Consider the following 24,212-nt stretch of genomic DNA (forward strand, 5'->3'; position numbering starts at 1 on the left):
CTCCAAAGGCTGTTCCCAATGAACAGCTGGACAGCGTCATCAAAACCCACAGTGTCATCCAGGGTTGCTGTGACAGTCACAGGAACCTCACCCCTAGCAGGGATCGCTCCTTCACTGGGTTCAATAACAAAGCAGTAGGATTTGGAAGCCTGTAAGACAAGCATAATATGCATTCAGGATGGAAACCACACACCCTGGTGTCTTGTGGGATATAAGAAAAGGAAAGACTAAAGAGGGGAGGATAAAAATCCTGAAGGCCTAATCTCCCTAAAGTTAAGCTACAGTACTGGGCAACAGCAGAGCTCATACAACCTGTATTTTCCCCTCCTTTAAGGGACTCACCCAATTAACCCCGTTTTGCCCAACCCAAGGGATGCTTATCCTCAGGAGAGTGTTCCTTCCCCAGTCTTTCTCTGCACTGTGGGCCAAGGAAAGCTGCTTTCTCTCTCTTGGCCTCTCACAAAGGCTCAAGGCCAGAGGAAGGCAGGACTGCTAAAATCCCACTGCAGAAACCACATGGCTGGAGGACACTGCTGAGAGCCTGAAGAATGTCTCTGCAAAACCAGGGAAGCAAACCCCAACACCAAACTAATCTTTCCCAAGGGGCCATCAGTGCTTCTCAACACCCCCTAAAGGACTGAAGCCCTCACTCCCCACCAATCATCAGCTGTAGAGAGGTGCCCCAGTGCCCTCTGCCTAAAGAAAAGTCACCTCCAAATGCTTATAGCAGAGCAGGAAAGCAGGAAGCAGAAAGAAAACTGGACAACATGTGCTCTGTGGGCATGGCCCACTCTTCCCAAGAACTCTTGTCATCTGCTTTCTCATGGACTTCACAGATTGGCCAAGAGAGCTGGAGGCTGCCCAAAGGAGGGAGGAAAGGCCTTGCACCAGCACAGCTGTGCAGACACAGCTCTGCAGGTCTGGCCCTGGCAGGAGCACATGAAACCCAACCTTTACACACCATGAGCACCCAGCCAAGGTGCATTGCTCCCTGCAGAGGCTGAAAGCAGAACTCCATTGTGGAGTCAGGGAAAGCTGCCCTGGAAAAAACCCTCGCTTTAGAATAACATTTATCTCCCAAACAGCTGGAAAAGCAGCAAGAGGAAAAGTCACACCCCTCCTCCTTGGCCCAGGAGGCTGTGGCTGGACTCTCCCACATGGCCTGATGCTTTATCCACAGACACAGACAAGTCCATGGTATCAGGTTTTAACCAGCTCTACAAGTTCAACACACCCAGCATGAAGAAGAGCAAACCTCAAGCCCCTCACAGATCTCCCCCTCCAGCAGACATCCCACCCAGCCCCAGGCCCAGCCTACAAGCCCTTCCTGGCTGCACCAGCCCTGCTCCCCCTGCCAGGGGAGCAGCCCCAGCTCCTTCTGCCCTATGCAGCCCCCACATATTAAACAGCCTTTCTCTGCAGCTGCTCCCCAAAGATGCTCTTCAATAGCACAGAGATCACAGGCTGGGGGGTGCACAACCTCCACCCTTGTCCTTGTGTGGACAGCCCAGCTGGCTTGACCCCCAGGAGGTGTGAAAATTGCCTCCCCACCAGCAGTCTGAGGACACACCTCACACCCTGCTCTCTACTATTAACAGCAGTTTGGCACAAAGCAAATGTAGATGGGACAGGGAAACCACAGTGAAATCCATGCTCTGGGGAGCAAAGGACCACAGGTTTCTCTTGATCTCGGAGCTCCAAAATGTGACACATACAGCTAAAGACAAAAGATAAAATTAAGGGAGAACTTGTCAACACAACCCAGATTAATTGCTGCTCCAACATCTCTGCACCTGACCTCACTGAGGGATGCCCCAGCTAAAACCACTCCAGAGCCAGGTTCCTCTTGCCTGGCTCAGAGGGAATATTGGAGTATCTTGCCTCCTCTCACACAGGGCAATATGGAAATCTTGCTTTTAAAAGCCAAGTCAGGGCTGCTACTGACCAGTCCATTTCCCTGGAAAACAGCCCCACAGATACTTACCATTTCTATGCTGAAGTCTACAGGGACAAGACCTTTGTTGAAGAGGGTAAAGCTTTGTGAAGCAGGCTGTAGAGCTGGGATCCTGCCAAACTCTAACACAGTTGGACTTGGGTAGATTTCTGCCAGCCGTCCAGAGCTCCGTAATTCTACTCCCTGTTCCAGGAAGCAGGCAAGAAAGATTAAAAACCACTCAAAACAAACCACAACAGGGAAACCTAAAAAAGCTTAAACAGCTCAACCCTGCTCAAGTTATTGCTTTAGGGACAGCTACCACACTCCAGCTGAAATGCTGGGCTTTTGGGAAAAAAGAAAAAGAAAATTACATGTTCACCTCCAAATTTAAAAGGATTAAGGTAAGAGAACCTTTCAAACTACAAATTATTGGCCCAAAGGTAAAAGCTTTGCAAGAAATCTCTAGTTAAGACCAGGCTGACAGTTAAACAACTGGTTATTCTGGCAGGGAGAAACCCTCCTTTTTAAGGTAAGCAGCCTGATAGTTGAAAGCAACTGTTTTGTCAAACTTCAAGCTCCCTGGCACAGCCTGCATTGCCTGTCCTTCCTGTTCACTGATTTACATGCAGTGCCACAATGGCCCAGGTTCAGATGTTTGGTGCCATCCAGGGAATTTGGCATCATCATTTCATTATGTTTTAATCTAAGTTTAAATCCTTGCAACCAGTCTTCCAATGCCAGCTTTCCTTTCTTTTACAGAAAGCTCAAGGTTCCCAGAAGTCTTCTGACATCTTCTTTTGTGCTCAGAGAGATGACAAGACATTTGAAAACAGGTGTTTCCAAAGTTAACAGCATTTTAAAGCTTAATTAACTAAAACTACCCTAAATTCCAGCTTAGATGAACTACCTTCTGCGTCAGACACTGAGATCACCACCTATGAGGCATGGGCTGTTTGTGCCACCCATCCCTGCTGTCCTTCTCCCCAGCAGCCTGTGCCTGTTTTCCCTGGAAGAATCCCTGTCCCTGTGCACCCTGCCAGGAGCAGTTGCACACAGGCTCACATCTCCCCTTGCACTCACCCGTGGGTTTCTCTCATCCCCGAACACGCCGACGAGAGCCTTGGTGCGATGCTCGCCCAGCGTCTGCACTTCGATGATAACTGGGATCTCTGCAGTGCCGTAAGGCTGCACAATCCCACAGGGCTTGGGGCTGGAGTAGAGCACGGGAGAGTCGTCCTTGCGTTTCTGGAAGGGACAGAATGAAATGCAACTTCAGAGGGACCTCTGAAGAAACTTTAGACTCCTTAACATCCACCGCAACAGCAACTTACACACACGTTTAAAACTCCCCAGGACAAAGGTAAAGGCACAAACAAGCTGCAAGAATTGTAGGCTTAGCACTCCCAGGGGATCCTGCAAGGAGCCTGCCAGCACAGGCACTGGAGTCTGCGAATGCAGCAGCTTTTCACAACCCTCTAAGACCTCCCACAAGAAAACACCCTGAAGACTAGACTAGAACATAAACTGTTTCCTCAGGAGGTTAAACTGCATCCTAAGGTTTACATTCAGGTAGGATCCTTTTCTCAGCAGATCTTTAAGACTGAATAGAAACCAGCAAGGTCTTATCCAAACCCTTTTTTCCACTAATAGTCTCCCCAATAATATTTGACAGGAGGAGGTGGACGTGATGCCAAACCTGGGGAATAAGCCCATAGCAGCCAGGAAGGTTGCTGAGGTTCCTGATGAAGAGATTCCTCTCGTACGGCACTTTCAGGTGGCACTCGTGGTACAGAAGGATTTGGGGGTACACATTCAGCTCTGGAACAAGACATCTGGGCAAAGAGATGACCCCAAGGGAGTCAGAGATACTGAGAGAATGGAGAACATTTACCCCCAAAGATTGTGAAATGGAGCAGAACACGTTGGTCACTGTCAAATGCACATTGAACAGCCCTACAGTGATAAATTGCCTTCTACTTCTTCCCACTCCAACATGTCTTGTCAAGGAGGGGCAAACCCTGAGAGGCAGCACCCAGAGGCTGCCAAGTGCCCCAGGCAGAGCACTTTGTGCCACAGCTGCCTCAGCCCCTCCTTTACCCAAGAAGGCTTGACAGGACTCCTGGAACAGTCCCAGTGACCCATGAGCTCTGGGGGAGCCTTCCCAACAAGGATCAGGGCTCCCTAAGGCTCAAGCAACACACAACCCTAGTGTCTCATAAAAATGACTCCCTTCTCTGCCATGGTGCTGTGGCCCTGCCTGAGAACTCAGCTGCTGGCCCCAGCCTTGGAGGGCACGAGACAGCAGCTGCCCCACAGAGTGGCTCCCCCTCCCAGGCCCTGCAGCTCCCTGGCTCCTTCACTGCACAGCTCCAGGCACTGACTGGCCCCAGCTCCATTTGCTTGACAAAATGGCAGCCCAGGCACTGCCTGGATGGCTCTGCCTGGGAGAGGGAACAGCACCAGGGAGCTGCATCCCTCTGGCATCACACTGACACCCACAGCAGCACAGCAGGGTGGAATTCTGCTGCAGCAAGAACGACTTTTGGTTTAAGTCTGAGAACATTAAAGCTTAAAATGGGAAGCACAGGGAAGGAGAAAAACTGGAGCTGACCTGCCACATCAAGGCTGCTTTCCCCTCATAAGACCTTGCCCTCCCCACTCTTGCTGGGAGCCACTTTCCCCTGTCATGTGCCCTCATGGACAGAGCCAGACCCTGACTCTCAGCAGGCTGCCTGGTGTGTCCCAAACCAATGCAGGGTGGTCACAACTAGCACAACTCCATCTCTTGCAGGAAGAAGGAGAGGAGGCCCTCGGGAAATTTGTTCCACCTCAAGCACCAAAACCCAGGCCAATCAATGATATCATTCCTGGTCCCTTTAGAAAAGGGCCCAGGACCGTGCTGGGCTGTGAGCAGGGGCTTTTCACCACAGGCTGCTGTCCAAGCACTGCTGTTCTCATGTCCAGCTGGCACAACATGAGGCCATTAAGCAGCTCTTCTGCTTGGCAGCTGCAGCCAGCAAAGCCTGTGCAAGGCAGTGCCTGGGGGAGGCCAGGAAGGGCTGGTACCTGGCTGTGATGACCACTGATGCCACTTCCTCAGCAATACCCTCCAGGTCCACCAGCAATCTCTGTTTGTATCTCATCACGGTGTTGGAACACAGGGTCACCTGGTAGAAAAAAGAGCAGTAAATTCTTCCTTACAAAAGCTCATTACCCATGTGTGATATCCTCCAGTTCTTGAAGAAGGATTTGGCTTTAATTCTTCTGCTGGTCCATGTGTAGAGCACAGTCTCAGAGTAACAAAAGCCTTCTGGCAATACCAGATTTGTTAAACACACCTTGCTATCACAGCATAGGTCAGCTTCATTAAAACATTAGACTAAAGCTCTACACACCACTGTATTCAAATTAAGGGGCCAATTTCTCATCTGACTACAATGACATAAATGCAGAGGAAATCTGACTTGAACACAATGAGTTCAGCTTTACAGCAGAAGGCTGAGGGCAAAGTGTGGCCCAGCAGGTGCTGGGCAGTTCATGGCTGCCATGGTACCCAGAGCCCGGGCTGGCTCTTAGAACTCCGGCACCACGCCAGGAGTGGGGAACTGCCCCAGGGTGGGCATTTACCAGAGGCAGAGCCTCAGAGCCACTTGCTGTACAGCGCAAGAGACAAGCCACCACAGGGACCAGGCAGAGGAGAAAGGAGGAGGCTCTCTGTCTTGAAGTTCCACAAGGAAGGGTTTATTCCAGATAAAGGAATCAGAGGCACAAGAGCCCTGGACACTCCTGTGCAAGGGCTTTTGTAAAAATACAAATCAGGGGGTGGATACAAACAGCAAATCAACAGGGAATCCTCAGGGGAGGAGTGAGGGGATTACATCAAGTGTCTGGGACCACTGGGGGTAGGAGGGTAAAGAGGATGGGTCACATGGCCAATGGGGTCTCCAAGAATAGGGGAATTCCAAAGGGGTATTGCAATCAGGGATTGGCCCGAGGTTAAAGTGGCAAAGAAGGTTTGGGAACAAAAGGGGCTGGGTTGCCTAGACAGGCAGGGAAAAGAGCTGGAACAAGGGGCAGGGAATGGCATGAGGGACAGCATTGAGGGAGGGTAAAACACAGGGGTGAGCCACCTCAGAGAGACATGGGTGTACAACAGAACAAGGAATCGATAAAATAAATTTGAACCGCAACACATGGCTGCAGAGGTTTTTGTCTCCACTGGAGATCCCTGCAGTGAACACAAATTTTTCTGCTCCTCAGGAGAGGGAAAATGAGACCAAGAAGAAAAGCTAACTGCTTTATACAATGTCAGCTCTCTGACAGCCACCTTCTGCCTTCATCCTTGCTCTGCCCACTTGCAATCAAAGAAATCGCTCTCAAAAACACAAGAATGGCTTCAGGACTTGACAATATGGTATTGATCTCAGTGTAGGATTTTGGAAACAAACCAGTGCTCCTTGAGGAACATCCCGGGTAAGCCAGCTAGCAGAGGCCTCCCAGCAGTGCAGATCTCTCACTCCCAGGATTCTCAAAGCTGGCACCAGAGCTAAAGCCCTCCCACACTCCAGTGAAGCTTCAGCCCTGGTGCTGAAGCATCTACGGCTGGATTCTTCCCATACCTCAATGTCCTGGTGTCCCTGGGGGAGGATGGTCCCTTGGCTGGGATTCATTGTGAACTCCCTTGGCTCCACATAGAAATGAATTCCCTTCCTCCAGGATGGGTCACCTTCTTTGCGTATTTGATCAAGGCTGTCAACAGCCGGCTGCGTGCCATCGTCCGACATGCGGAGCTTGAACGTCATGGGCACCATGGAGCAGTTGGTGAGGCGACATCTCTGGGTATAGGGAAAGCCTAGGAAAGGACACAAATATCCATTCAGGCACCCATTATGGCATGATCCTGGTGGGAATATCCTGCCAGGATAAAAGTGAGATTGGAGTTTAGCTCTTTATTTTCTGAACTACAGCTCACTGAGAAGCTGCATGAGGAATTAATCGTCACTGAGTTCCCTTTGACACTGATTCCAGACTGCAGCCTTGAAAATGCCCACTCCTAGCCCTGCTGAACACTGCAAGCTTCTCTCTTTGGGATGGGGAGGAGCTCCCTCACCTGCCCCAAACCAGCACCAGTTATCTCTCAGTGATGAGTGTGCACCCAGACCCAGCATTTACTCTGAAAATTCAAGCTGTAAAATTCCCTGGTAAATCTGCCAACATTCCCACTGTTTTCACAATACATTAAACAGTGAGTTGTCATTGAGAAGAAGCTACAGCAAAAGAAAATGAGGATGGAATCAGGAACTAGAATGTGATGCACCTTAATGCAGTTTCTCTCTGCAGGACCCTTAAAGCATCTCTTGGTTTGGGCCAAACAGACTGAGCACGTGACAGCTCAGAGCCCACTCAACTGGGGGCAAACCCCAGCCTTGGTTTGAGATTAGCATTTAGGAACCATGTCCCACCTCACCCAACAAACAGGGACATCACAGCCATGCTGCTCACTGTGATTGTGCCTGCAAGGGGATCCCCACTTTGGCTCTGAGATTTGCTTTCCATCCTGCAAAGCCAGAGATACCGCCACACATGGTGGGGATCTGTCTTTTAAAGCAGGACAGAGACACTAGAAAATACTGCCTTTCTACTCCTTGGTTCTATTTGATCTCACAATGGCAAAATGCCCCCTGAGGCAGCAGCCCTGCAGCCCTGCAGTTCACAGCCTGAAGAGGCTGCTGGGGCAGACCAGGAGTGAGGGACGCTTTTCTGTTGGAAGGCACAGATCCCTGACGCTGTGTCCCAGCCCAGGCAACACTCACCAAAGGAGATGTCCCCGAAGTCGAGCTCAGGGAGGTCGAAGTGTAAATTCGGTCCAGTGACGCTGCCCCTGGAGGCCGAGGACAGAGCAGGAAAGGGCTCGGTTAAAGGGATTGCAAAGGTCCGGCTGTCGTGGCTCGGGGCACAAAACCTGGGCTCAGGGCACCCTGGGTTTCCAACCAACACAGCACCGTGTGCTCAGCACAGGGCCCTGTGCACAGGAGGCAGCTCAAGCCAAGTGGCCAGCAGCCAACAGCCACTGATGGGCAGGCAGGAGAAGCCCCTGGGATGCTGGGGGTCCCATGAAGGACCCTGAACACACACCCAGACATGGCTCCGTGCCTCAGTTTCCCCAGCTGCAATGGGATGGACATCAAGGTGTCCCCACAAACTTCTGTAACCAGCCTTTCCAGCCACAGGTTCCCTGCTTTGCTCCTTCTTAGCTGGAACTGCTGTTCCCGTGGAGGAGCTTTCTCAGGAGAGTTTGACCCACACAATCATTACAGACACAGTTCTGAGACATGAATCCAGGGGAGCCCCAAACATCCTCTGAAAAGAGCAGCAACAGTTCTACCCAGGGGACAGGTGAATCCTAGAGGAAAGGACTGGTGAAAGGTTCCCTCTTGATTTCCAAACTAAAAAAGCAGCACTTTTCCTCCAAAAACAAAGCCAGCATAATTGTTTCTCCACTATGGGCAGACCTACTCACCACTTTTCTCTTGCCAAATAATAACTTCCTTGTTCCTTTTTATCCATCTCCCTTATCTTATTGGTACAATCAAGTGCAGATTGCTTTCATTTCTTTACTGCCTTGAGCCAGTGCCCCCCAACAGCAGGAGCCCAGCTCCAAAGCTGCAGAGCAGCCAGCATCAGCTCTCCTGCTTCCACTCCATTATCCTCCCAGCACATGGCTCGGGCTGGCAGGGACAAGGCCTCACACTGCTGTGGTGCTGAGGACTGAGCTCTGCCTCCCCTGTGATCAGCCCTTCTCCCTTTGGCTGGGCCAGGATTGTCTCCTGCCATGGCACCAGCCCATGGGATGGTGCCCCAGTCCTTGGCACAGCCCCTGCTGCACAGTTCCTGACTCCCACATCAGCCCTTTGCTGGCTGTGCAAAGGAGGCACCAGAGCACTCTGTGCACAGGAGCTGGGAGCACAGCTTGTCCCCCACAGCATGGCCATGAGAGGGGAGCTGAGGCTGCTGCTGCGCATCTGGCATGGATTATTAATGGAAGTTTTTAAAAACACTGCGGCTGCTGCAGAATCACCCAGGCTGGCCCATCTGCAAAGCCCTGGGGGCCTTGCTGGGTGTTCAGGTGGGACATCCCAGAGCAGCTGCTGCCCAGAGCTGCTCCATCCCACTGCCTGCCATGGCCCAAGGCCCAGGGAGATCCCTGCAGGGAGGAGTCATTGCAGCTCCTGGGTACCACACAGGGCAGGAGGCATCCTGACACTAAGGCAATGCCAGGATCACAGCAGAGATTAAGACCTCAGGCATCACCTTTTTTCTCTGCTCCACCCCAAAATGAGGTAGGTGGGGGATGTCCCAGAGACAGCTACAGATGTGCCCACCAAGCTCCCAGAGTCCTTACCTAATGGTCAGGATCACAGGTGTAGGAGTTTCAGCCACACTGAACTGGAATTTTTCCTCAAAGCTCCCCAGCACGGTGGTATGGAAGGAGATCTGAACAGTCTGGGTCCCACCTGGTGCAATCATGCCCCGCTCGGGCTCAACCGTGAAGCAGAAGTCCACATTTGTGGTTGAAGGGATATAGGTGAAGGGAGCATCAAGAGCTCCTTTGTTAATCAGTTCCACCTGCAGAAGCAAGAAAGCAAAATAGAAATACAGGTGGAACCTTCCCTTCTTGTGAGTTATTGTCTAATGATGCAATGAACACCCAGCAAAGGCAGAAGATGCTTTGTGCTGCTGAATGGCAGAAGTCAAAAGATACAACAGGACAAGTTCTGCCTTTGGGTTTTCATGCAGAGAAGTGGCAACTCCACAGACCTGCAGTCACCCTGGGCTTATCCCATGGACACAGAGCAGTGCACCTCTGCTCAGCATCACCAAGCTCATTGGGAGCTGGCCCTGAGAGCCCTGAGTGGGGTGATTGCAGCTGCAGAGTGAATCACCCCAGAGCTGCTGCTGCCCCAGTGAGCACAGCTCCAACAGCACCATCTACTCATTCACCTTTTCCCATACCATGGAAACAATTCATTGAGAATGAGGCATCAGCATCAAAATGTACAGACAGCACCATCTTTTGGTAAGAAAACTCAGCGTGTCTTTCCCTTCCCCAGCCGCGCTTTTGAAAGTGTCTGGCATGATTAGTGCCTCATTTTCTACCTCTTTGAGTTGCTCTCTCATGAATTTTTTGCAAACTAGACACTATTGGGGGGGAGGCAAATAGGTAGAAAAATCCTTTGCTTTATTCCCAGGAACAGTTTTCTCCTTCCAGAGCCAGAGATGCACCAAGGCTGAAGTGTGGTGAGGGACTGGTCAGCAAGGGAGAGAACTCCCAAGCCCTTTGCAATGGCCAGCACTGAGCCAGGAGGCTGGATGGATTTCCTGTGACTTCAGCAATAAGCAGGGACACTTGACTGGAAGCTGTTTGCAGTGGGCTGAAGCTCAAAGGCAGCCAGTTTGTTGCAGCTGCTTCTGCAGAGCCCAGTCCAAAGGTGCCTTGTGTCTGGCACTGCCACAAAAGCCTCTGAACATGCAGCTTTTTGACCCAGTGTTGGTTTCATGTGGCAAGGGGTTGTTTTGCAGGAAGCCTCCCAGCTGATCCCTAAGGAAGGCTGCCTAAAAGCAGGCACTGGGGCTTCAGGACACGTTTCTGACCCCCCCCAGGTTTGAGCAGTACATCAAATATTCCCTGCTCACAGCTGCCCAGGTTGGCAGCAATTCCACAGCTCCACCAGGCTTGCTGCTGCCTCAGGAGCCATCAGGATCCATCCCAAGCCCTGCTGCTCACCTCATAGACATAGGAGGTGTTGATAAAAATCTCCCCAACGTTCAGTATAGGAGAACTGAGTTCAATCAAGGGTCCTTGGCCTTCCCCTCTGAGCTGCAGGGGTATCCTGCTCTCACGGCCTGGGGAGAGATGTCCATTGCAGTACAATCATTCCCTCTGTCACACTGGATTTTCCAGGCTACCTCAGTGCTAGTCCCTGACTCTGAGCTGGATGCAGTCAGCTCCTGATGCTGCAGGAGAAGATATGGACCCTTCTCTTCCCTCAGGAGATATCCCTTGGGGCTGACTTTGAATTTCTAACCCATTCCTTGGGCTAGTTTCCAATTTGAGCCACGAGCCTGCTCAGTTTAAAACTCCTGGAGTGACAGGCCAAGCAGTAATGGGTGGAAATGGAAAGAAAGGAAATTTAGTTGAGATATTGGGAAGAAATTTTTTACTGTGAGGGTGGTGAGACACTGGAGCAGGTTCCCCAGGGAAGTTGTGGAGGTTCCAGCCCTGCAAGTGTTCCAAGCCAGGCTGGATGGGGCTTGGAGCTACCTGGTCTAGGGGGAGGTGTCCCTGCCCATGGCAGGGGCCTTGGCACTAGATGATCTTTAAGGTCCACCCCACCTCATCATACTGTGATTCTGTGGTTTCCTTCCTGTGCACCTAGAGGAGCTTTGAAATCCATTCAGTGCAGGCACAAAGCTCATGATGAGTTTGGCAATTACCAAACTACCTGGGCCAGGAGCACAGGCCTTTGTTGCCCAAGTGCTCCCCTTCTGACACTCAGCACTGTGTTCTGTTTCCACAGAGTGAGAGCTGCAAGGGGACAACTCCCACACAGGCAGAGAAGCAGCTGCTGGCCAAGGGTGCTCCCTCTACAAACACCTTGTGCTCAGTGGGGCTCAGCCACCTCTGCTCTGCTGGTGTCTGGGCACTGGGAGGTGATCCAGGGCCAGGGAGCACATTTCTAACTCAGCTCCTTCCACCTGATGATGGATCCATGGCAAATGGACCGATCCTGGAGGCCAGGGGCCTGCAGGGGCTTAGTGCTTGTTCACTAAAGCTGTTCTGCTCTGGAGCTCTCTGGCCTTTGAGGAAATGCTGGCAAAGCCATGGCATGAAAACCTCTCCCTGCACTGCCTGGGCTGTTCTGGGATCAGTAAGGCAGACCCAGCATTCTGAGCCCTGGCCTTGCACAGGAGACTCCCTGGAGGCTGCAGGGCCAGGGGGGATGTGCCAGCACTGCCCTGCTGACCAGGGACTCTTCCCAGCACTTCCATGGGAGCCCAGTGGGCTCAGGCTTGCACCATGGCTTCACTGAGGGGGACAGGAGCAGGGCAAAGGAGCTGCACCTGAGACATGGCAGTAACCACACTTTGATACTCCAGTGCTTCCAGGGGTTTGAAGGTCACCGTGATTTCAGCCGAACAATTCGGCCCAATTTCTCCCTCCTACAACAGAAAGAGACAGTAAAGCATTGCTCTTCAAACTCACGTTTATTGTTTCCAACCACAGGCCTGTAAGCCTTGATTGAGCATCAATGATGAGTGAACAACACAAGGAGCCAAGGAAAGCCTCCAAACCCAGCTCAACACAGCGCTGGAAGCTCTCAATGCTCAGCTGATCAGCTGCCACTCTCCACAATATTCCTGCTGCTCTGACACAAGCTCTTGGTCCCATCATGCTGCTGTCAGCTACATGGGATGTAAGTGCCACTGTGCACTGGTGGCTCTTGGCCTTAGATGGGCCATAGGAGTAACCAAGAAGAGACAACTACAGATATTAGTTAAGCTGTTTTGAAAGAAAGCAGAGGTTGGGATTATTCTGGGCTTTACTGCAAGATGAGAAGGGATTTTGCTCCGTGCAGACCCAGGCATTCATCATCTCTCCCAATGCCAGTACTCAGAATCAGGGCTCTGGCTGATGGGAGCACGTGGCAGTTTGCTTGCATCACCAGAAAAGGAAAAGGTTTTCTGTCCCTGTGTGCAGGAGAGCTCCAAAGGCCCATTTCAACCTTGCACCCTTGTGTCCAGGCTCACACAAGGATGACACTGGAAGGGACACTCAGCAATAGTGCAAGGCATGGTTACAGGAGGGGATTGGCATTTCTGTCATTAACCTTGGGCTGAATTTGGCCTCCTTTTGCCAGGGAGCCATTGCAAGCTTCAGGTCAGTGTGTGAGCTGGCAGTGCTCCAACAGCCTCTGCTGAGCCCCACGTGTGGGGGGAGCCCCTGCCTACAGGAACTGCTCCCTGTGACACTGCAAGGACACGCACGCAGGGCCTTGAGCTCCAGCCTGGCAGCAGAGCTGGGCTGTGTCAGGCTCCCAGCCCTGCCTTGAGCCTGCAGGGCACAAATGCTTTGAGCAGGGAGCTCTGCAGCCGCTCCAGAAACTCCACGTCCTCCCTGCCAGCACATGGGGCCAGCTGAGGATCTGCCCAGTGACTGCAGCCGGGGGAAGGGTGCTTGGGAGGAGGAAGAGGAGGGGGAAGAAAATGAGGTTCTCGGGTGTCACTTACCAATGGCTCAATGAAAAAAATGTCACTGGAGAAGAGCAGGGGGTCATCTTGCACCTTTGCCTTCTTCTCCTGGACCCTGCTTCTCAGGAGGGCAGTGTGATCTTCAGAAAAGCCCTGCACCTTCTCTACTTCTTTCTCCTCCATGAAGTTTTCCAGCCACTCCTCACCCGATGGGTGCAGCAAACGACACTGCCTGCAGCCCCAGGGAGAGACAAGGCCAGCTGATCATTTAATAAGCCACAGATTTGCAGAGAGAAGTGGGAGTGCAGGAGAGCAAAGCACTTGGGGAGGAGCAGCAGCAGCTCCCCAGCAAAGGCTGAGCCAAGCCACGAGGGTCCCACATGGATCAGAGGATAACTTGTTGTTCACTGGCACAGCAGGGAGTTTCACCCCACACTTGCAAGCTCAGGAGAGGTTTCCAAAGCCAACATCCCTCCAGAGAAACCTCCTGGCTCAAAGCCTCTGCCAGAACTGAGGGAGAATCCACCGACCACCTCAGCTGGCTTTTCCTCCCACTGAGCTGCTTGGGGGATGCAGATAAAGGTCACAGAGCACCCACTGCAGCACTTCCCTGGGAAGGGGAGATGTTGCCAGGTCATGTAGGAATAAGATTAGAGAGACAAGAGCCCAATTAGAACCTGAGGAAATCAGTCATTGCAACCAACCTTTCCTTCCCAAAATGCCATTCCTGTTGGAGTATAAATGGAACTGGAATGCTGAGTGCTGAGCTCCTGAAGCCCAGGGACGCACGCCCCAGTGCCAGGCATGGTTTACTTGGCCTAAACCATTCAAAAGCACCAACACCCCCCTGAGGCCATACGTTAGTTTTGGTCTTGGGCCATATATCTCACTGAAATGCATCTTCCAAACCAACCTCCTCTTCTCTTTATTCTCTTCTCCCTCAGAAGGCAAAGCCTTCCACTGGAAGTGGGCTGTGATGTTACTCCTGTTTTCCAGGAACACAGTTGTCTGGTATGCCGTGGTGATGAAGGTCTTGCCAGCCTCCACAGAATTTGTGCTCAACACAACATCAACATCTACAGCTTCTCCATGGAGCTTTGTGTGGATACTCTCTTCACCTGGAACAAAGCAAAGGGGAGTCTTTGCTCAGCTCACTGGCTGATGGAAGCACAAGGAACAGAACAAATCCCAGGGCACAAAAGAAGGTGTCACAGTTTTTATCTGAATGAGCAGTTCTGTGGATCAGTCCATTTGTCACATCCTGACAGCTCTGTGTGTAGAGTGGTGAGGATGTCCTGGGCAGCTCCTTAAACCCCTTGTTTCTGAGTGTGTTTGTAGAGATTTGGCCCCAAGGTGACAGGATGGACAGTGGGATTGGTCAGTGTGCTCTGGTGACCCACTCAGATCACTGGGATTTCTGCATCCAAGTCCTTCAGGTGACAGGGTGAGGAGCCCTGTTCAGCCCTGCCTTGCCCAGGGTCTCCCTGGGCATCCCACGAGGCTCCCATCTCTCCTGATCCCTTGGATCCCTTGTTGCTGACCAGCAAATATGCCTGGGGGCAGGTGGGCAGCAAAAGGAGGCCAGAGGAACAAGTGAAGTGACAGCGCACAGCAGGAGGGGACACAGGTGAGGAAACACAACCAGCCTGGCTCTGCAATGTGACAAACCACTCTAAAATGAACACCATGAAAATCATCATCATCATCATCTCCCTGTCCAAGCCCACAGCCACATCAGTCTTGAAATATTTTATATTGTTCTGATCTCAAAAACCAAGCTGGAGCATTGCACATTAAATAAGAAGGGGACAATAGAAAGATTAATAAGTACAGAGCAGCTTCTACATTAAGACTGAATGGGATTCCTCAGTCTAGAAATCAAATGGGAGATAGATGTGAGAGGTTTGTAACAACATGAACAGCCTGGGAAATGGGCACAGGGAAAAATTTGTCTTGATTTGTCACCAAACAGGAACTTGAGGGCCTGAAAATGTTATTAGACAGAAACTACATATATGTGTAAGGGCCACATAGAAAAAGGATGTGTGAGAAGCCAGTGGAGAAGCAGCATATGGGACAGAGGTGTGCAAGAAATCCATTGCATTGGAGAGAGTCTGATGGAGACCTCACATCCAGCACGGCCCAGGAATCAAATAAAACTTCACCCAGGCATAGCCACATGGTAGTGGAGAATCAGGGATCCTCCTTCCTCCACTCAGCAACTCCCAGCAAAACAGGAATCAAAAATCTTCACCCTTTAGATGGGATCCTTGAACACCAAGCAGTTTTCAGTTTTCTTTGGGGTAAAGCTGAACAGGGAGGTACCTCTAGAGGGAATGCAGGGGGAGGGACAACAGGGAGCCATGTGGAGAACTGTCCTGTGCCCTGCAGGGCCCAGCACTCACCTGTGTTGCAGCTCAGGGACCCAAAATGGTCCCCGTTGGTCAGCGCATGAAATGTCACTGTCACCCGCATGGTGTCACCAGCACCCAGAGTTCCTGCGGTCGGCACCACGGAGAAAGGACTGCAACACAAAGAGAGGGATCAGGGCTGGGGGACACCTGGCCAGGAGATTCCTGCTGCACTGCAGCTCCCTTGGGCAAGCAGGGAGCAAACCAAGCACAGGCAGCAGAGGACAGAACAGACAGGCTCAGAAACAGCCACTGAGCCACTGCTGAGGAGATCCAGCCCTCACAAGATCCTGGGGGTAAAATGACCTCAGCTCCCCCATACTCTGCATCCAGCTCTCTGCAATGAGGCTCAAGGGTCCCACTGCCAGCAATCCCATCAGAGAATGGTTTGTGAAGAGCACAGAGAGGGTTCAGAGCTATCTGCATGCAGAACTTGACACTGACTGCCTCAGGAATTTCTCTTTTCCTGCTGCCTATAAACCTCATCTCAGGAGATGCAAATGTTAGGGCACTACCTGTCCTGGGATATTACAGCCTAGGAATCAGACAGGGAGAAGGAACTTTTCCTTGAAGACCAAGGAATAGTTACAGTTGAATTTGCAGTGTGATTCTTTGGTTTATTTTGCCTTGAAAATATCCTGATTTAGCCTAAAAAGGGCACATTTTATCAACATTTCAATGAAAGCTGCTCTAAGAAAAAGGAGCAGTCAAAACTCTGAAAGAGTGCAAATGCAGATTAGAGCAATAGAGTGACATGGAAACCCAAAAGGAGGATGCTATTTACAGTCTGAAGGATCCCATGCCAGCTAAATGAAGCACCATGAGCAGGAGCACATCAAGGAAGCAGAACAGGAGGTTTCTGTGTGTTTACCAGCAATGCAGTCTGGGACTGTGGCTTGTCATCCAGGCTGGTAACTGTTGCTTGGCCCAGCAGAGAAACTCTGGGCGAGGTGTTGGAAATGTTAATGCAAATGTGTTGGTGCACTTTGGATTTAACAGGAGCCATCAGGATTGGTCACCAGGTAAAGAGCTCTTGCCTGACAAGCACAAGACTCTGTGCTTTGATGCTCAGGGACAGCTCAGGGGAAATGTGCTTTGTGCTCTTCTCCAGCCCCACTGAGGAAACAAAAGTTCCTGGCCTGGGTGCTTTGCTGCTGACAATCTGTCATTTTAAAGTGTGTTCTGGGGAATTTGGTGATGATTACATCACACACAGAAATAAAGAGAACATCTGGCAAGCTGAGCTTGATTCATGTCACTTGCTTCAGGTTCAGCTCATTCAGGACCTCTTGCTGCAATGATGGGCTGAGCTGTTCCCATTCCCACTGGTGAGACCATCACTGGCTGATGGAGAAGCCTTGGGCCAGCAATGTTTATGTGCTGGACGTGAGACTTTGGAGGGAGGGGAGGAAAGACAAGGCCCCAGCAGCCCCAGAGCCAGATCAGTGCACGGGCTCCTGCATCTGCCCCAGGGCTGATGCCAGCACTGCTGCAGGTCCCTGCTGGGGCTCGGGGGGATCAGTGCCTGCTGGGGGCAAGGCACGGGATTTTCTTCTTATTCTTTTGCCAGAAATTCCACCAGAACAGAGAAGCTGCCATTTAAGGGAATCCCTGGCCAGCTTCAGCACTACCTTCCATTCCATTCCATTCCATTCCATTCCATTCCATTCCATTCCATTCCATTCCATTCCATTCCTTCCCACTGCTGCCCCATGTTACATGTTCCTGCCCTCAGATGGCAGGATGGGAATAACACTCCTCGGGGTGACTTCAGGGGTGACTTCTTTCTCTCTTGCCTGAGAAAGAAGGTATCTTCCTCTTTTCAAATTATCAGGAGAAGAGATCCAGCCAAGTCCAGGACTCAGTTTCAGGACTGAAAAACTCAGTGCAAATCAGCCCCTGCATCTCCTACATCCCTGGGCTGTACCCACTAGACTCCTCTGTTCCTGCTGTAGCAGTCATCTCTCTACTCCTCTGCATTTCAGCCAACATCACTAAGCTGTTCCCTGAGCCCACAGATAGAAGAGCTGTGAAGGAGACATCCCTGACACTGTAATAACCAAATGAAAACCACTGCCAAGAGATGGGGCTGGCAGGCTAAATTTTGGCCTTTTATCTGTTAATTGTGAGCTGTTCCTTAAGACAGTTCTCATCCTGTTAGAGCTGCCCTTTCAATGAATCACCATTGCACCCAACAGGCAGAAAAGAGAAGCTATGGAGGGGGTTTTAATAGGTTGTTTTCTTCTGCTTTTTAACTAGGTCCATTTGTTTGTTTGTTTTCTTGTATGGCATCTAAAGACAGGTCCAGATCTCCCAATGGCACCTTGCAATCCCCAGACACTGGTCTTGCTTTGAGCAGTGTGTCTGCTCAGATGATTTCCAGCAGAAATTATTCTGTACTTTTATCTTCTAAATCAGCCCAATGCTTTTCACATATTCCCTCAATATCTCCTATTTCCTATACACCTTTGCATATACCTATGGGCATGTGGTACATTGAGAGGCATTAGAGGAGCTCGACCTTCATGAAAGCTCCCAGTGAAGAGTTCATGATCTTTTGGAAAACATTTAACACAAACCAAAAAGAAAAAACAGCAGAAACACAGGAACTTCAGAGTATTCAAAAAGAAATCTCAATGAAAGGGGGCAGAGCCTTATTCAGAGATTTAAATCATCTGTTTGAAATCTTAAACTGGCTTTCAAAGGTTCATCGTGGAACAGAAAAGGCAGCTGATGCTCTGAGGCGACAAGGGAAATCAGAGCAGCTTTAGTAACAGGAACTGCACCAGCTGCCCACGGCACAGCTCATGTTGGGCATCTGATGCAGGGACCACTGGAGAGCCACGTGCCTGGGCCCTCCCAGAGAATGGGTCTGTTTGGCTGGCAGTGGTGAGTAAGCATTTCAGAAACTGCTTGTGCTCAGCAAGCCAGCTACCAACGTGTTCCAGCACCCTCCAGGAAATCTGGGACAGAGAAAGCTCAAAGGCTGCATCCTGCTAAGAACACTGAAAGCAAGAGCAGATGCCATCCATCCTGCTCACTTCCAGCCAGGGCTGCAGGGCAGCAGCTCTGATGCTCTGGTTCCTTTTGCTGCTCTTTCCCAACTCTGCTCTCACCCAAAGGTGATATCCTTTGCACAGGGACAGATGAGCTGCCTCACCTCTGGGTGCTCAGCTGGTAATGAGCTGTCCGGTTACCGACATTGCGAACCAGCAGAGTCTTCTGGGTGCTGTGCTTGACCGACACTCGGAGAAGTCCAGCTGGTCAGGAAAGTCCAGGATGGCTCGGGCAAAAATGGCCCGAATTGGCACAACGATCTTCTCCTTTGCCGTGATACAGGTGAGCTCATGGGAATAATCCTGCAGGAAAAGAAACTGGCTCAGCACAGGGCATTTAGTGCCATCCCCATGGCAGAAGAAAAACCATTTCCTGTAACTCATCCATGGCATCAATTTACCGGGCATCAATTTATCTATTCCACCCTAAAATGAACACTGAGTTTTTCTAATATGTCACATTTTAAAGGCACCAGTGCACTTTGCAAAAGCTATCTCAGTGGCTTTAAGCTCTTGTGTCACTTGGGTCATACGGAGAACTGCCCTAGGCCACCATAATTTTCACTCACAAATTTTAATGATATTAAAGAATTCCTAAGCTCCTTCTAAGGAACATGGAGCTAGGGAACACAGCACATTCCTCTTTAGGTTTCTATATTCCCACTGTCTGAGAATAGGACAAAGTGTTAAACTGACTCTAAGCAGCAAGAGGAAGATGAGAAAACAGCTGCACCCAAAGAGATCCTGCACCTCTGGCCTGGTGCAGAAATATCAGTTGTCTCACAACTCCCCTCTAACTTTGCCTCTCCAACCAAGTCAGGAGAAGAACAGTGCTAAGAGGTTGCAGGATGCTGTTGGAAAGGGCCTCTCTTTGTTTGCCTGCAAGGCTTCCTCCCTTCCATGCCATGTCCTAAACCCTTCCGTATGAACAAGTCTCCAGATGCCAGCAGTGAGATCAGACTTGCCAGGGCCTCAGCACTGCTGTTCAAACCTCCATGCAGAAGCACCTTTGGCACGGAATGGGTGCCAGCTGACAGAGCAAGCACAGTGACAGGCATGAAGACAGAGCCCCAGCAGTGTCACTGCCACAGGCTCTGGGCCCACAGCTCTGCCTGCAGGTTGTACCTGCCCTACACGAGCTCCTTCAGGCAGGTGTCCAAGTCCCCTGCAGCTCAGCAACCGCCTGCTGACCAAGGGCACCCAGAGCCCAGTGTGCCTGTGCCAGGCTGGGCTCACGGCACAGCACATCCTCTGCCCTGCCCCTGCAGCTGTGCCATGGTCACCTGTGCTCTGGGACAGCACAGCTGCAAGGCTGCAGAACAGAGGGGGTGGAAAAGCACCGTCTTTGCTCCAGCCCAGGGGCAGGCAGGGAAGCTGTTGGCAGTCAGGAAGGAGGAAAGCTCTCTGACCTCTTTGTCCCTCGAGTGTTTTCCATAATAATGAAACCCCTTCCACTGGACCTAGAGATGGCTGAATATCTGTCAACATCTCTTTGTCATTTTCATTCTGTTCCCTGTGCATCTTCCCTTGGGAATGCTCAGGGATGTGCAGGGAGGGGAAGCAGAGCCTGTCAGGCCTGGCTGCAGTGCCTGCCAGCAGTGCCAAGGTGTGACTGGCTGCTGCAGGCTGCCTGCCCAGGGCCTGGAGCCCAGCTCACAGCATGCAATGGGCTGGAGCAGAGTGCAGGGAAAACAATGGCTGTGGAGATCATTGTGTGCTTTGGCTCCTCCAGCCTCACCTTGTTCTCGTCGGGGGTGAAGCGGATGCGCACAGGGGCAGAGGCGCCTGGTGGCACGATGTGGTACACATCACTGGGGCAGGCCAGCTGGAAGTAAGGTGAGCTCTCCATGGAGACCTTCACCATCCGAGCAATCTGCAGCAAAGACATCAAATGATGATTTTGCCACTTGTGGAAACGAGAGGAGACCTGTCCGTGCCCTGCTGACATCCCTCCCTGGCCCCTTTTCCAAAGCACTTTCAGCTGTGCAGGCACAGGCACATCATTCACAAGGCTGAGCTTGAATCCCTCCTGTCTGGCTCCAGCATTGTGGCCAGGGCCAGTAGGGCAGTGCCTGGTGGGAAGGAAGGGCCAAGCAGGTCAGCACCAGCAGGATGGAGACAGAGCACCTGAACCAAGTCATCTGCATATTCAACAAGGCCAAAAAACCTGCTGGCTTCTGCCTGCACACAGCCATGAAGTTGTCATGTTCCAGGGGCGAATGTGCTTCCTGAAAGCAAAGCATCAAATTGTCCTGGGGGGAAGGAAAATATTCCCTTCTAGCAGATGAGGTTTGGGTAGGGACATTGTGGAGATAGAGTCATGCAGGCAGAGCAGCAAGAGAGGAGACCAAACCACTGTGGCCTTCCTGGGAATAAAAGTAAACCTGAAAAGCAAAAGAAGGAACACAGCAAGACAATCCCTAAAACAAGGAGATGGCAAAGAGAATTTAAACGGGCAGTAAAGCAGCAAGGAGGAATCATAAAACCATGAGAGCATTCAGCTTGCCAAAAGTGATGGAAACACAGACAGGCTGTGCCTATTGACTCTGGGCTTCAAAGGCATTTTCTGCCTGGAGAAACATGACCAGCACTGAGTGACAGTGTGGTTCCAGTATGCAAAGCCAATCTTGGCTCTCCAGGGCTTCTTGCTGCCTGTGCAGGCAAGCTGGGCTGCTGGGCATTCCTGCCTGCAGCCAGCAGGCCAGGTTCTGCCCTCTGGGATTCACAGACACAGCACACATGCATTTTCTAGCACACAGATATCATCAACCCCTGAGCACCAAAATGCTCTCAGAAAGTCTAAACCAGATGATTTGGACTCCCTCCTGTCTCTTCCCACCAGCCCACTCTTGGCACAAGGCTCATTTGAGAAATGTTTCCCTGACTGAAATTCCAATAGTCTCTGTTTTCCTCTTTACACTAGAACACAACTGGTGACATTTTTCAACTTTTTCCCTCTCAACTCTCTTGGGAAACTGCAAAACAATCACAAGTGAAGGTGAAAACCTCCAGGAGCGTTGGATGTGCTGTGGTTCTCAAAGGGAAAGCAGAGCAGTTGCTTTTCGAAAAGCTGAGCAGAGCTGAATGAAACTTAGCAGGAGCCTGAAGTGGCACCTAAAGGCCTCCCACTGCTTCTGCTCCATCACTCTGATTGCAGGGCTCTTTCAGAACACATTTCCTGCAGTGCCAATGCCATTAATGAGAAGTGATTCCAGCATAAAGTGGAGAAGGCTCAGCCCCTGAGCTGACTGTGAGCTGCACAAAGGGAGCCAAACAGTCTGAGAGAGGCAGAGATTCCTACCAGGAGCCAAGATTAACCAAGGAAACCAGGATGTGGTATAGCTCAAGGCAAAGCATGAGAGCAGGTAAGAACTGTACAGGCTCAACATTCCTACCAATCCAGAGCTTTCAAGAGCAGGAAACTCCTTTGGCATAGATACCATCAATGCATGGCCAAAATCAGGAGACAGTTCCCAGCACAGGAAGATTTCCACAACTTGCAGAACAAAGGTGCTGAGACATTTTCTTCTGGATGTGCTGCAGCAGATAACTTGCTTTGCTGTACACTGGGGGAATGACAGCACTCTCCTCTTCCAGCACAGTGTTAAAGCTCCAGGTGCCAGCACTTACCTTGTCCTTATTCATGATAGACAGCACCATTTCAGAGACCTCATGAGCAACGACGTTCTGAAATACCAGCTCTTGTGGGGAAACTGCCAACACGCTCCGTTTCGGAGGTGGCTGGAGAGGCGAGAGAGCAGGGAGAGGTTCAGCTGCTGGGAGGAAAGTTCATGAAGGATCCCTTACACTGATCCCCAGTGAAGCACAGACTCTGGGTGAGCATGTCTGCCCAGGACACACTGGGCAAACTCTGGCTCACCCACCTCTGCTCTGAGCTGATCAAGAACTGCTTGATCAGCTTAGAGCAGGCTCAAGCCAAGTTGCTCTTTTTATTTCTCCAGCTTTCCTTCTCCAGAATGCCAGGCAGCACGTTCCTTAAGCACAGCCCTGTGCCCACTGGAGCACTGACTGAGCACTCATGGAGTAAGTAAGACCCACAAATTTACATCAGATTCAATTTTGGGATGTCCTTTACTCTGAGACAGGGAAACTGAGGCCCACACAACTGCAAATACCTGTTTTGAACTAGAACTTAAGCATCAGTAAGAAGAGAACAGTACTAGAGGAGGTGTGAGAGATGAGGTGATATTTGGCTGAAGCCAAAAGGTTTTTAAGTGAAAGAATGGAATTTGTTGGTACTATGTGTTGTTTGTAGTTTGGATTTGTTCAGGTTGGTGTGTTGGGTGTTGCTGTGAGTTGGCAGCACCAACTGGCTGAAGACCTGACCAAAAGGAAGGAGGATGAGAGGAGAGGGGACAGAAAAGTTGGTGGTCAGAGAGAATGGAAGTTCTTGAGTACCCCTCCGGGGGAAAGGGGCCAGGGACTGTCCCAGCTGGGTACAAAGGGGATACAAAGATTGCTTTTTTGTTGGAGGGTGTGTTTGCTCCTTTTCGGGGGCAGGGAGACACACGCCTCTGTGTGTGGTTGCTAATAAACAGTTTTCTTTTGCTTTGATGATTTTGTCCCCTTTCATTGCATTTAAAAGTTACTGCCTTTCTAACAGAGGTAAGGGCAAAAATAAAGTCAGGAAGTCAGGTAAAGGCAAAAATGAAGTCAGGAAAAAGACAAGTGAATGAGGATATAAGACAAGTGAATGACAATGCTGAATGAGGATAAGGTTCAATTATTTTCTCAGCGACTTGGGTAAGAGTAGAGTTGGTATCTCCTTTTTCCATTAGCTTTAAATGGGTGCTTTCTTGTAATTATTGCCATCTTATTTAATACCATTGTAGAGGCACGTCTGGAAAGACACAACAACAGCAAATGCTTCTGGACCAGAGACATTGCTTTAAGAAGGCTCTCCCCTGCTTTGTCTGCCTTCTCCAGTCACACTGTTGTTACACCAGAGACACAAGCAGGTCTTGTGTGTGACTCCATGAGGAGACACAGTCTGCTGAAGGGAGTGGCTGCAGCACACTGTGCCTTAGCTGTGCCTTTCCCTGAGGTGTTCCCAAGGCCCCTCTCCAGGGCAATCCTTAACCTGGATTGTGTTCCTTGTCGCTTGCTGCCAATTTCCTGCTCAACAGCCCACCTCGGTCACCTACCCCTTTGGACTGTGCTTTCTACTGAGCCAGTCCTGCCAGAAAAGCAGCTTTAAACACAACTCTAAGTAGGCACTGATCCAGATAAAGCACATCCATTCCCTTCTGCCCAGGGCCAGTCCCCTGTACATCTGGCGGCCTGCAAAATCTAACACCCACCCATCAGGGTCCCAACACATTGTTCCCGCCCAAAGCAGTAATGCAATTTGTTTCTACAATCTGAAGTAATTCCTGCAGGTCCTTGGCCTCAAGGCCAACGCTGCCACTCTGGAGGGAATGCTGTGACCCCAAGCATTTGATGGTGACCACACCAAAGCAAGAGGTGGCTCCTTCAGCAGGAGAATGACAAATGGCAAAATTTGTGCCTTTGTGTCCTCAGCCTTCCCCCCCTGGTTTT

General features: G+C 50.9%; 1 protein-coding gene across 1 annotated transcript in view; it reads right to left on the bottom strand.

Annotated features, from left to right (window-relative positions):
• Positions 1-3,330: 3,330 nt before the first annotated feature.
• LOC118691397 (hydrocephalus-inducing protein-like) overlaps positions 3,331-24,212 on the bottom strand; it is a 27,745-nt gene continuing 6,863 nt past the window's right edge. The window contains exons 8-19 of the mRNA XM_054516183.1: positions 22,284-22,394; positions 20,392-20,526; positions 18,799-18,956; positions 15,592-15,710; positions 14,100-14,304; positions 13,226-13,418; positions 9,339-9,562; positions 7,750-7,817; positions 6,556-6,788; positions 5,003-5,103; positions 3,633-3,768; positions 3,331-3,360 (exon numbers count right to left, since the gene is read on the bottom strand). Coding sequence (XP_054372158.1) covers positions 3,331-3,360; positions 3,633-3,768; positions 5,003-5,103; positions 6,556-6,788; positions 7,750-7,817; positions 9,339-9,562; positions 13,226-13,418; positions 14,100-14,304; positions 15,592-15,710; positions 18,799-18,956; positions 20,392-20,526; positions 22,284-22,394 — 1,713 coding nt within the window. The remainder of the gene's footprint in view (positions 3,361-3,632; positions 3,769-5,002; positions 5,104-6,555; positions 6,789-7,749; positions 7,818-9,338; positions 9,563-13,225; positions 13,419-14,099; positions 14,305-15,591; positions 15,711-18,798; positions 18,957-20,391; positions 20,527-22,283; positions 22,395-24,212) is intronic.

This window comes from Molothrus ater, chromosome 12 (assembly GCF_012460135.2).
Source record: "Molothrus ater isolate BHLD 08-10-18 breed brown headed cowbird chromosome 12, BPBGC_Mater_1.1, whole genome shotgun sequence".
Lineage (NCBI taxonomy): Eukaryota > Metazoa > Chordata > Aves > Passeriformes > Icteridae > Molothrus > Molothrus ater.